General features: G+C 37.9%; 1 protein-coding gene across 2 annotated transcripts in view; it reads left to right on the forward strand.

Moving 5' to 3' along the window:
- The window catches only part of KCNH5 (potassium voltage-gated channel subfamily H member 5), a 215,484-nt gene that overhangs the window by 142,129 nt on the left and 60,717 nt on the right, over window positions 1-12,638 (forward strand). For both annotated transcript variants that reach the window (XM_040975643.1, XM_040975644.1), the window contains exon 8: window positions 5,511-5,710. In XM_040975643.1, the coding sequence (XP_040831577.1) occupies window positions 5,511-5,710 (200 nt within the window). The remainder of the gene's footprint in view (window positions 1-5,510; window positions 5,711-12,638) is intronic.

Below are 12,638 nucleotides of genomic sequence, written 5' to 3' on the forward strand. Positions count from 1 at the left end.
AGAATGATTAGGCTTCCCTCCAGCATGGATATCGGATCCTAAGAGCAGATGTTTTACTAGTGTAGAATTAGAAGATTCCAGTTTCTTAAGACAGGGTCCTGGAAATTGACTTATGAACTTGATTGCAATAGTCTGTTGGTCAGGTGTCAGAGAGTATGCCTAGATGCAAGTGGAAGAATCATAGCACTTATTTCTGTAAGGAAAGGGAGGGGCAGAGTATTTGTAGCTATCCTTAATCTGTCCTTATTGTAACTGAGTTTGTGTAACTAATAAGAATATAAGATTTTTAGGGAAGGCATTAAATAGTGTATGTGTTAAAATTATTGCGACTTTAAATATGATAAGCATGCAAAATTATCAATTATTTAAAGTGTGTAGGAGACTAGCTTACAAAATTGTCAGTAATAAACCCCAGAAATACTAGTTTTTTTCTGTACATACTGTATAATTTCTCTTCTCTTTTTAATTACCCATGGTGAGATTTCAATGCAAAAATGAATGTTTCTGAAAAGCTGTTTATTGATTGGGTTATTAGGTTTACTCTCAAGAAATCAAACAAGTGTTGTGCATTCTTCCTTTGTTTCTGGAATTGGTCTGTGTGAGGATATATGACTGTGAACCAAAAGGAACAGATCTATACTTACATTCAGGCTTGCATTCCTGTGGATGAAGATGGAGAACAAGCAAGTAGACGCGTGCTGTAAATTGATATGGTAATATGTAAAGAAAAAACACAGTGAGGGGATGGAAAGTTACTGGATAGAGGATGGGGTGGTCAGACCATGTGACCCAGCAAGGACTCCAGGATGAGTTGAGTTTTTGAAAAGACTGGGAAGACGGAGAGGAATCAGACCAGGCAAGGATCTTGGAAAAGCCTGAAGCAACCTGGGCAACTAATGAAAGCTCTTTGTGGCTGGAGCAGAGGGAATGAAGGAAGGGAAGACAGGTAGCACTCAGAATCAGGGGAGGAGGCAATGCTCTAACTAACTATGTCCTTGCATGATGCTGAGATTTGGGTTCAAGTTGAAGAGTAGTACCTACAGGTTTAAATAGAAGGGATTTGGCTCTGTCTGTCTGTCTGTCTGTCCGTCTCTCTCTCTCACACACACACACCTCTGCATGCCAAGGTGCTTTAGAAAATATTCACAAAAACAGAATTAGATCCATTTACTGTGTAGCAAAGGGTTTTGAGATCCTTCCTTTTAGATTTCATAATGAGGGCTGGATGCGGTGGCTTAGCTGCTAAAAGTCCTTGCTTTGAACGCACTGGGACCCCATCTAGGCACTAGTTCTAATCCTGGAAGCTACACTTCCCATCCAGCTCCTTGCTTGTGGCCTGGGAAAGCAGTGGAGGACGGCCCAAAGTCTTGAGATCCTGTATGTGGGAGACCCGGAGGAGGTTCCAGGCTCCTGGCTTTGGGTCAGTGCAGCTCCTGCCATTAGCCGTCACCTGGGGAGTGATTCAGGATACAGAAAATCTTCCTCTCTGTCTCTCCTCTTCCCTGTATGTCTGACTTTGCAATACAAATAAAATAAATCTTTAAAAAAATTAAATATTTCATAATGATACATATCCATTAGCTCTTTGAAGATATCCATGCATAGTCCTAAATTTTTTCTTCACCAAAAAGGATGTAAATTCTATTTCCAAGCATTTTTGGAGTCCTCTCCTGTGTGGGTTGATGCATATCCATATGTTTAGGTACATTGCATAGGTGAGTGGATGTATACCTACTTTCCTAAGCATGTACATAGAGCCTTTTTGGGGGGGGAGGTCATTTTTTGTGATGATGATTGATGATGATGGTGATACATGGCATTTTGTGGCTCTACTGGACTACATTTTTAAAAAGCCAATTTATGTGTGTTATGTCATCTGGCACAACTTCCTTGTGAAAGTTCTAGTGTAATTTTAAAGTTAGAGAAGAGGAAGTAGAGGTCCTAGAGACTTGATAACTGGCCTAAAGACTCAGACTCCCTAACAGAAGGAGACCCACTCTGTAAGACCCTGCAAGAATGCTGGCAGAAAAGTGAAAAATGCTAAAATAGAAGCTGGGTGCTGAGGCAGAGCCAGCAGGAACGGTTGATGGATTAGAGGCCGAGGATGAATCAGAGGAAATTGAAGAATGACTTTGCTCTGAACAACAAGATGTAGCTTTGCCCCTGACTGAGACCAAAAATAAAGCACCTTTGGTTGTTGGATAGATGGGCATTTTCTTGGGGACGTGCTAGATCCAATGTGTGTCTATAATTCAGATGGGAAGTATTATTTGGGGGGTTCTCTGTATAGAGGTACCTTCCAGTGGGATCCATTTCCTTCACCGTTGTGTTCCAAGGCCTTTCTCATTAAAGATGTGCCTGTTTGTCTTGGGAGCAGAGGCTGCAGCGGCTGTACTGTTGCTGCTTGTGCAGAACTATCATACATTTTTCTTCTTTTGAAATATATTACATCTGTAAGTGCTGAACTATTTGTAAGAAAGTCGTTTTACTTTTTAAAAAGTAGATATACATTCCATGAAGTCACCCATTTAATAAAATTGGCGAAGTCCATACACCAAAGACATGAGTGCAGGGAAAAAAAAAACCTGGTAAAATATGAATAAAACTTGCCTGTGCCATTATCGATGTTCAAGTGTCTATAGACTGTTACAGTTGGGCAAAGTGCCACAGATACCTATGAGCATTCTGTACTATTCTGCAGCTTCTTTTGACTCTAAAATTAGTTTCAGTTATGAAAAATGAAAAGGCTTGAAGATATCATTGAAGAGCTTGCTTTACATGAGGAGCTCGTGTAGGGATAACACAGTCACGGGAACATGGGAGGCACATGTGGCTGTCTTGGAAATATACTGAGTCAGGTGCTGATTATTTTAGCAATTATCGCCACAAACTTTTAGTACACTGGCAGTTTTGTCATATTTAAAATATTTCACATAGCAACAATGTATTTTTTTGTGGAAATGTAGTATACTTCAAGAGATAAGATGTGTGGATATTTGTTATATGAAAAACAGTAGTAAGACATTTTTTGGAAACATCGTAGCCGATCAAGAGAAAGGGGTTACTTCTGTGATCTTTATTAATGTTCTCTCATAGCTGGATTCTATTAAAAATCTAAATGCAGTATTACTTTTATAATTCCTAAGATGGCTATTATTTTAGAACTGTAAATTCTCCTATTTCTCTTCTGAAAATATGAAGTTCCACATTTATTAGATGATTTTCCTGCCATTTATTTGTGCACATTAATGATTTTCTTTCTTAATACAAAGGGTCTTCAATAATCCATGAAGATCTGTACTATGAAAAACACTGAATGGACTTCTGGTTTCTTTTGCACTAAAATAAATTTCTCTTTTAATTCTACTTTTTCCATGAATATTTTGAAGCGCCCTCATAGTGACAATGACAGAGCACAGATGCCGAAACAGTGATTAACCCCATGTTTTAGTTTGGTTATTAAACAGAAATGTGCGAGGTTTTAGGGACTCTGCTGAGCAATTGTAACACCATATTCCCCCAGTCATGTTTTACAGAATATTTTGAAAATCATCCTAATTGACCTCAGAATTTCTAATAAAAACAGAAAAATGACTAATTTGTCATGAAATGATAGCTTTCTGATGTGAAACTATGATTTGTGATATCCAAAGAATAAGCAGGTATTCCTGGCAAAATAAATCGTTTCTCCAAGATGGTATATTGATGATTTTAAGTTGCTTTGCCAGCTTGAGTCTGTGGTCCTTCCATCAAAAGGAATTTGATTATTGAAAATGCGAATTCCAAGAGCTCTCACCTTGACAACCAAGGTCATCTTTTAAATGGTTGGAGGAGGTAGGATAGAAATGATCATTGTTTGAAACTCTGTTATTTGTGAAATGCTTATGGAATGTCTGTGGTTACTAAGCATTGTAAATACTGACCATGAAGGCAAGTGTGGTATTGTCCTATTTCAAAAGAGCTTCTTTTTAACAAGGAAATGAAATCAGAGGGATAGTTAGTCTGGAGATGGTGTGTGACTGCTGATTGGAGTTGTAGTCAGTTAGCAATGAGTTCAACAATTTTAAACTTTTTTTTTTTTGCTTGGGACTGGCATCTTGGCTTAGTGGCTAAAACTGTTGCTTGCAATAACTGCAACCCTGAGAACTCTCGTTGGAGTCCCGACTATGCCACTTCTGAGCCAGATCCCTGCCAATGTGCCTGGGAAAATCATACGTGAGGGCCTGAATACTTGGGACCCTCCTACCCACATAGGAGACCCAGATGGAGTTCCAAGTTCTCCTGGCTATGACCTGGTCTTTGGTCTTTGTGGCCATTTGGGTAGTGAGCCAGCACAAGGAAATCTCTCTCTGTCTCTCTCTTTGACGCTCTGTCATTTTGTCTTTCAAAAATAATTAAATCTTTTAAAAAAAATTCAAAAGCCAACAAACCCCTTCTCAGGATCATGTCAACATGACTAACTGCGGAGAAAGAAAAGTTGAGGAATCATGATTTGAGGCTGCAGCAGCTGTCGAACACGTCAAAAAGCCCTGTCCTACTCAATGCTCCCTGTCGATTTAACAACAAGGGTCAACAAGTTGACTTTGCTCTTAACTAAATGATAGAATTAAAAAGTGTTTAATCATTGGAGTAATGACAGGAATTTAATAACTCCAGGTACTCCCAAAGTTTTATTTTAACTTTTTAATTCATCTCTGTTTGTCTTCAGAGAATTCTGAAAATAAAATACTGTAAGTTGGATGCTCATCTTATCTTTCTGATGTTCCATCAAAAATATTTATAACTAGAACCTGGAAGGAACAAGCAGGGAGAGTGAATATACAGGTTCTCGGCTGGGTCATGTGTCCCTGGAACACACAAACTGCTTAGGCTTCAATCAGAAGGATAACCTTAATCGTAATCTAAAATTTCTTATGGTAACTTGTAAGTTATATGACTTGTTTCTTCAAAAATTTCTTAGCCACTCTGATATTTTGTCTTGCTGACTGTAGTAGTGCATATACATAAAGTTCATTACAAAATGAATACTTGTTTGACTGTCAGAGTCACACACACACACACACACACACACACACACACACACACACAGATTGAGAGAGATTTCCATCCACTGGTTCACTTCCCAGACAACCGTAATGGCCAGGGCTGCTCCAGGCTGAAGCCTCAAGGCAGGATCTTCACCTGTCTGGGCCATCCTCTGCTGCTTTTCCCAGATCATTAATAGAAATGGAGCAGCCAGGACATGAATCAGCACTTATGTGGGAAGCCCGCATAGCCTGAAGTAGCTTTACCTGCTATGCCACACAGGTGGCCCCCTGATAAAGTCTTACTGGTCACAAGGAAGAGATCATTCCCCAAGTAAATCCCCAATGAATGCACTCTTGTCAACGTTAACGTCCACAACATGTTTTCATGCTTATGAAGACATCTCTGTCAAATGATTGCGTTAGCCAATAGGCACATTACTGTTTCACTTGTGCTATTAGTTTCATTTGTTTTTTCTTTTTCAGCTCTTCTTTATGCAACTATTTTTGGAAATGTCACCACAATTTTCCAACAAATGTATGCCAACACCAACCGATACCATGAGATGCTGAATAATGTACGAGACTTCCTGAAACTGTATCAGGTCCCCAAAGGCCTTAGTGAACGAGTCATGGATTATATTGTCTCAACATGGTCCATGTCAAAAGGCATTGACACTGAGAAGGTATGGATTGTCACTCGATTTTCATTTACAACAATTAGCTTTACGGTTCAATGGGATCCTTCGATGCATGTGGCTTTCTAACTTATGTGTTGCTTGTTGAGATTGACTTATAAGTGTTACTCTCTACTTTGTAAATGACATATCAATCATTACTAATTGGGTGTTTATAAGATGCAAAGCATTCGACCATTAATCATCGATTAGTCTAGTCATCACACTCAATTTAGGAAAATCAGTTCCAGAAAACAATTAATTGCTCCACTTCTTTAAAACACTTGCATAATAATCATGAAAACATGCTGCATTACTTCAAAATAAAATGCTGTTATTTCTCCTATTAGGATTTATTTTTATTTTTAATTTCTGTTTTGACTTTTTGCCTATTGTAATGTTAAGAAGAAATTTTCTTAGCTATATGTATTTTAAAAAGCTTTTTGAAAATTGAATGGAAAGAAAAAAAATTGAATGTAAAGATATATTTATTTTGATGCTAAAAGAACTTTGAAATCCATGTTTTGCTGTTTTAGCGTTTGTATTTCCCATGAACTTTCTAAAAGCACTGTATAAATTTAAAAATTACCTGTCTTTTATGTTACCTTCTTAATTTCTCTTCACTCCTCTGTCTTGTTAAACCACTCATTATTCTTCACTTTACAATTGTCATTAAACAAATCCATAAAATGGATACCTCCAAATTTAGTCATCTGAAATTTCTTTGACTTTCATTTTATGTTTTTCTACTTATATCATATTTGAGACAAAGAAGAACCCAAATCCCTTGTTAAAATAAATAAAACAAAGCAAAAAATTAATTTTATTCACCCAGCAGATTCGCATAAAATGCAGATTACAAATAGAGTTTGTACATTGAGTTACAGAGAAAATCTATGTGGAGCGATTTTGCTTATATAAAGCATCAGATGAGACTATTTGTAGATAATGTTTTTTTATATATGCAAGCAGATAGCACAGTATCTTCCTGATTGTTCTGGCAGATTTCATATGTTTGCTTTCAGTTTTTCTCAGTATTTATTTTCAATTTTTACTTATTTATTTGAGACAAAGATGGACAAAAGGAGAGGAAGAATAGAGGGAGAGAAAGAGAGAGGGAGGAAGAGAGAGAGAGAGAACGAGAAAGAGAGATCCCGCTCACTTACTGGTTCTTTCTCGAATGTTCACATTGCTTAGGACTGGGCCAAGCTGAATCCAAAAGCCAGGAACTCAGTCTGGCTCTGCCATGTGCGTGGCACAAACCCTGTTATTGAGCCATCAGCTACTGCTTCCCAGGGTCTGCAATCAAAGGAAATATACAGCCAACAATTCCATCTAGGCATCTTGATGTGGGACTTGCATGTCTTAACTGATAACGTGAAGTATCCATTCCTTGTTGCTCTTTCAACTTTCTGAAGTGGGCCTGTCATTTAAGACTTGTGCAACAAGCATATTTCATCTTCAAATGGGAAGAACAAGTGAGCAAAGTAGCAATTTATTTAGAATTCTGTAAAGCAAGTAAGTGTTGTTAGGGGCACATGGTTGAGGGGGTCTAGGGATATTAGATGCTTTCAGAGGCAGTACAAGTGGAGGCCTGGGATTAGTTATGTGTGGATATGTAGTTAATGGCCACTTAAAGCCCTATGCATAACCATAGCAGGAAAAAGAGCATATTCTATAGGATTTGGTTAATATGCCTCTGCAGCGAGCTGTGTTAGGAAAAGTATCGAGAGAGAAACAGATTCCTTCCTGGGGTGAGTGTGAGAGTAACAGGGTCATGGTCACCCAAGGCAGAACTTTCTTGAAATCCTGCATTGAGTCAAACAGAGATTCAGGGCAAGCTCTTGCCTTGTCAAATCACTGTGTCAGCTGGAAACTCTTTTCAGAGAATGAGAAGACATCAGTGAGTTGCTGCAATGCTGGTCTTTTATGTACAAGGACAGGGTCGAGCACAGGGTCTATGCCTTAACTGTAGCACTGGGTGGACACAGGAGTCCCCCGTTCCCTTTATTCCTGGATGTTGCTGTGGTGAAGCTGACTAGAGTCTTTCCATGCCTCCCAGGGATTGACACAATACACGTGGGAGGTAATCAAATTGGCATGGGCCGTGTCTGGAAATCACACATCATGGAGCAAGGAAAAATGTCTAGGTTTCTACTATGCTTTTTTTTTTTTTGCTTGTTTATCAATTGTAGAGGCACAAAAAATGTTCTTTAGAGAATGCTGATGTTAAAGGTGAAATAATTAATTTAAATGAAAGACCTTTTACAAATGTATTTAACATGCTGAAACAGATTAGCATGAGAATAAAAATCACAATTTTTGCTTCTGCTTGAATGCGGAATTATTGAAAGTTGTTTTTGGCTAATAGAAGAAACAGAGCTAAATAACTAACACAGAAGACATACTCCACGCATGCGTTGATGTTTTAAGGTCTAGTGAGAAAATCCCACCGAGACATATAAGAATTTGAGAAATGACATTTTAAGTAAAGAGAAACAAGAATAGACCTATGCCAAAATGTGGGTCTGGACAGGGTGTGTAGGAATTCCCGGTAAGGAGCCTGAATTTAAGGATGCTTCTTAGACTAAACACCATATACTCTGGAATAAGAAGAAAACAAAAACTGGCATCAAACTCAGTAGAAAACTTAGGAAACCCAAAGTAGAGCAGGAGATTTGTGCATCTGTAACGTATTCGGTTATTTAACCAATACTACATATAAAACATGGACCTGTAAAATACAATCACAAGGTGTTGGGGAATAGATGAAGTATTAACCAAAGGGAAGCGAGGGGATTGTAGTTTAAGAATATGTTAAGTTACATCTAAGACTTAAATGCAAGTTAAAGCTGACCTGCAAAAATGGAATTGATGCTTAAGAAAATATTTATCAGAAATCTTAGATCGTGGCCTAACACACATATCAGAAGAACTGAGTGGTTAAGGCAAAAAAAAAAAAAAACACCTAACAATTATAAACTCGTAGAAGAAAATTTATGAATAAATTTAACTTATCCTTGTACCCGTTAAAGTAAGAAAAACTTGAAGGTAGCTGATAATCACATTTAACTCAAAGCTAGCCCACTATGCAGAAATCAGGAGAGACTTGTCCGCAGAGGGCCGTGAAGTTTGCTCTGGTGTGTTCTAGAGCGTGAGAACTGGCCTTTATCCTTTCCAGTCGACATCTAGCATAGAAACAACACCAGCAGCCTGCCTTGCCTAGTTGGAGGATCCAAAACGCCCACATGGAACTTGCATAAAAAAGCAATAATAAGAGTCAGCAAATCACTTTGCCCATTGTAGTTGTAATACATATCTTCCTGTGCAAGTCATAAACTACCGACTCCACATCTTCCCTGGCACCATTTTAAATCGTCACCTTTGCTTACTGTTCAGCAGATACTGTTGTCCTTCAGTACAGATGAAAGTAGAACATCGGTGGTAAAGCAATTTGGATGAATAAAATATTTTGATAGGCTTATACCTTGAATGCAAATTCTGAAATTAGACTTTGGGGAAAAAATAAATTATAACTCAATCCACTTGCTGCAGACAATATTACAGTGTGAGTAGGTGTTCGCAGCCAACCTATTATTCTGTGCTGAGAGGACGTGATTGATCTGTTTTCAAACTCCTCTGGAGTGTTTCTGCAGTCAGGGCTACAGCAACTGTTATTTTTGAATGAGATTTTGCTGCCTCCTACCTTCTTCTTTTTTTTTTTTTTTTTTGTAGTTTTCTAACATGAAGGTAGGATTAAGCTAATAATCGGATTTTATAAACTGAGCCTTTTCAAAAGATGCTTCCATTTCTGCGCACTTTAGTGTTGCTTTTGACTGTTTTTTGGATTTTTTTTTCTTCCAAGACATTGTGACTCTCTGCTCAGCTTTGTATGTCCTACTTGGTTTTATGGTAATGAACAAAAAGTTTGTATCTTTGGCTCAGTCTGATGGCTGTTGAGACTCCATTCATTTATGTTGTGTGAACTACTGGAAATCCACTTTTAGCAAGAAACTTCAGGCATAAAGAAACAATATGAGAACAGAAAAGGCCATCTGAAGGTCACAGGAGAGTCTGAGACTCAAGCACAGTGGAGTTAGTAGAAAGCCATCAGGTAGCGCAGAACCCAGACACAGAGCCCAGCTCATACCTGACGGGCAGCAAGGCAGTGCCCTCTGCCATGCTAAACAGAGAAACCCATAGCTAACTGGCACGCATAGTAACACTTCCTCATGATTTAGATTTTCCTTTAGTAGGATTCACATCTTACAATAACCTAGTTGGTGCAGGTGAAGCATGTATAATTTAAAAATCTGAAATCCAAAATGTTACAAAAATCCAAGGCTTCAAGGACCGAATAATCTCTAATTCTTTAATAAAAATATAAATGCATTGTTAACATTTCTAGTAAAAGGAGAAATTATTATTTCCTTTTTAAACTTTGGTTTTCTATATATTCCAGTATTGTGGAAGGGTCTCATGAGCATGGAAAATGAGAAGGAAGATATACTGTTTATGAAGATGACTACTGTTTTAGTATACACTGAAATCTTGAAGTTGTTATGAGTGTTTGAAAGCTATGTAATCCCTGAGTACTATTTTGCAAGTACTCTGAAGCCAAATCATAGCTGTGATCGTGATAATTCTTATTTCTATCTTATTAATCTATAAGGGGTATGTAAGTTTACTGAGCAGAACTGTGGTAATTGCAACCAGGAACAAGGAATCTTGGACTTTTAGTATGTGTATGCTGCCTAACTTAGGATGGATGTGAGGTTCACATTGCAGCTTCTCACACTCTTATTGGCATCAAGTGTAGGAAAACTACTCTATTTGCGAAGGAACTTAGAATGTGACATTTCAAAATCACCTACAATTTTAGTTGTCTTAAATCCCCGTAAGAGCTTGAGTTTCCATAGAATCTCATTCTCTTAACGAACAGATATAATGGAGTTTGGGAGCTTAGTCAAACCAACAATCATACAGTACTTCTATGAAAAAGAACTAAATAAGTATGTTAACAATGATCTAACCAACTGGCCTATTGTTGTGTAGGATATATATATATATATGATATTGATATATATATGATATATGATATTGTGTAGGAGATATATATATTTCCTATCTATCCTATATATATTTCCTATATATATATATCTCCTACACAATATATATAGACATATATATGTTTATATATATATGTGTGTATATATATGAACATACAGCAAAAAACATAGTTCTGTAAAGTGCATGTAATGGAATTGCAGAACTAATAATCCTACTCTAAATTTACCTTTGGTTTAAAGAACATTGTTAATGGAAGTCTTCCTACAGACCTACAAAAGATCAGCCTTATGCATTTGGCTCTTTGAGCACTGTTGTAAAAAGATTCAAATGCAGCAGAAAATCAACCAAATGACCAAACCAAGCAAACCTATTCAAGATCAGAAAAGCTTGTAGACAAAACCAAAAATCTGATGTTATAATCATTGCTTTCTAATTAAGCAAACACGTGAATTTAGATTGTCATTTAACAGATTCTCTTAATTGCGTGTGTGGATAAGAACATTATTAACCTCAAGGTATGAGTTGTTTATTTCACTTTGGTGAATTTTCCAACTGACTGAAGCTTTACTATCATGCAGAGGTAGAGAAAGATGGGGAGAGAGATCCAGAAGAGAAAGACACAACGAGAGGCAGAAAGAGCTTCCATCCACTGGATCCCTCCCAGATTCTCCCAACAACTGAGGCTGGGCCACGTAGAAACCAGGATTTGGGAACTCAGCAGAGTGTTCCAGCGGGGTGGTAGGGGTGCAGCTACCGGAGGCGATTCGCTGCCCCCCAAGGTGTGCACTAGCTGGAAGCTGGGATTGAGGGTGGAAGCAGGGCTCAAACCTCATCCCTCTGACATAAAGTGTGAGTGCCTCAAAAGGCATCTTCACTCCTGACTCAGTGTCCACTCCCAGTAAGTGACAAATGTTTGGGGAGACGCACACGTTTGTCCTGACTTTATGTTGAGGCATGAGACACACGCTAAAACATGTAAACCATGAAACACGGTCAAGGTGTCCAGCCCACCTGGAGTGTTACTGAACTCAACGATATTGAGTGTTCCAGTCTGTTGACGGCTAAATTTAAAAGTGAAAGAACAAACACATTTGACTAAGACATATATTTTCTTCGGGTACTGAATGCTTTTACCATGCGGGACTTTTTGCTTACAAGTATTAGGGAATATTAACTAAACAGAAATCACGAAGCATTGTTGGAAAGTATCATGTAATAAGTAGCTTAGACCTTGTCAGCCATAAAGCTTGTTGCAATTATTCAACATTTTCATAAATGTGTGGAAGGAGTCATATACAATATGTAAATAAATAAATGGCCTGTTCCTGGCTCGAGCGGCCAGGAGGTGTCTGTGGAGTGAACCCGTGGGTGGGCGATCTTGTTTCTTTCTTCCTCCCTCCCTCCTTCCTTTTATTCATACAACTATTTTTTTTCCAAAACATGCAAATAAGTTTAAAACTAGTTGCAACAATTAAACTCTTGAGTGTAAAATCAGCGGACGGGAGATTTTCTCTTGCTCTGCGTTTTCAATAAATGAAAATAAACAAATACACTTTTTAAAAGATGTGCTTTAAAAAGGAAGGAAGTTTGGCAAAAATATCTTTGAGCAGACAAAGATGGATCATGATTCACAATGAGGCTACATTAGCTGTTCACTTAAATGCAACAAATAATGTGAATATAATCATATAAAGTAGAAACCACTGAAGATGGAAATGTGTAAAAGACACATTAAAATGAGATGCTTTTGTTGAGGTCTAGGTTTTCGGCAAAATATTTACTTTCTAGGTTCTTGTTTTGTTTGTTTGGTTTGGTTTGGTTTTACTTAAAAAGCGTTTTAAGCACAGGCATCGACACCATAAGTGGT

This window comes from Ochotona curzoniae, unplaced genomic scaffold, assembly GCF_017591425.1.
Source record: "Ochotona curzoniae isolate NIBS_2020 unplaced genomic scaffold, NIBS_Ocur_1.0 contig_2688, whole genome shotgun sequence".
NCBI classification, from domain to species: Eukaryota; Metazoa; Chordata; class Mammalia; order Lagomorpha; family Ochotonidae; genus Ochotona; species Ochotona curzoniae.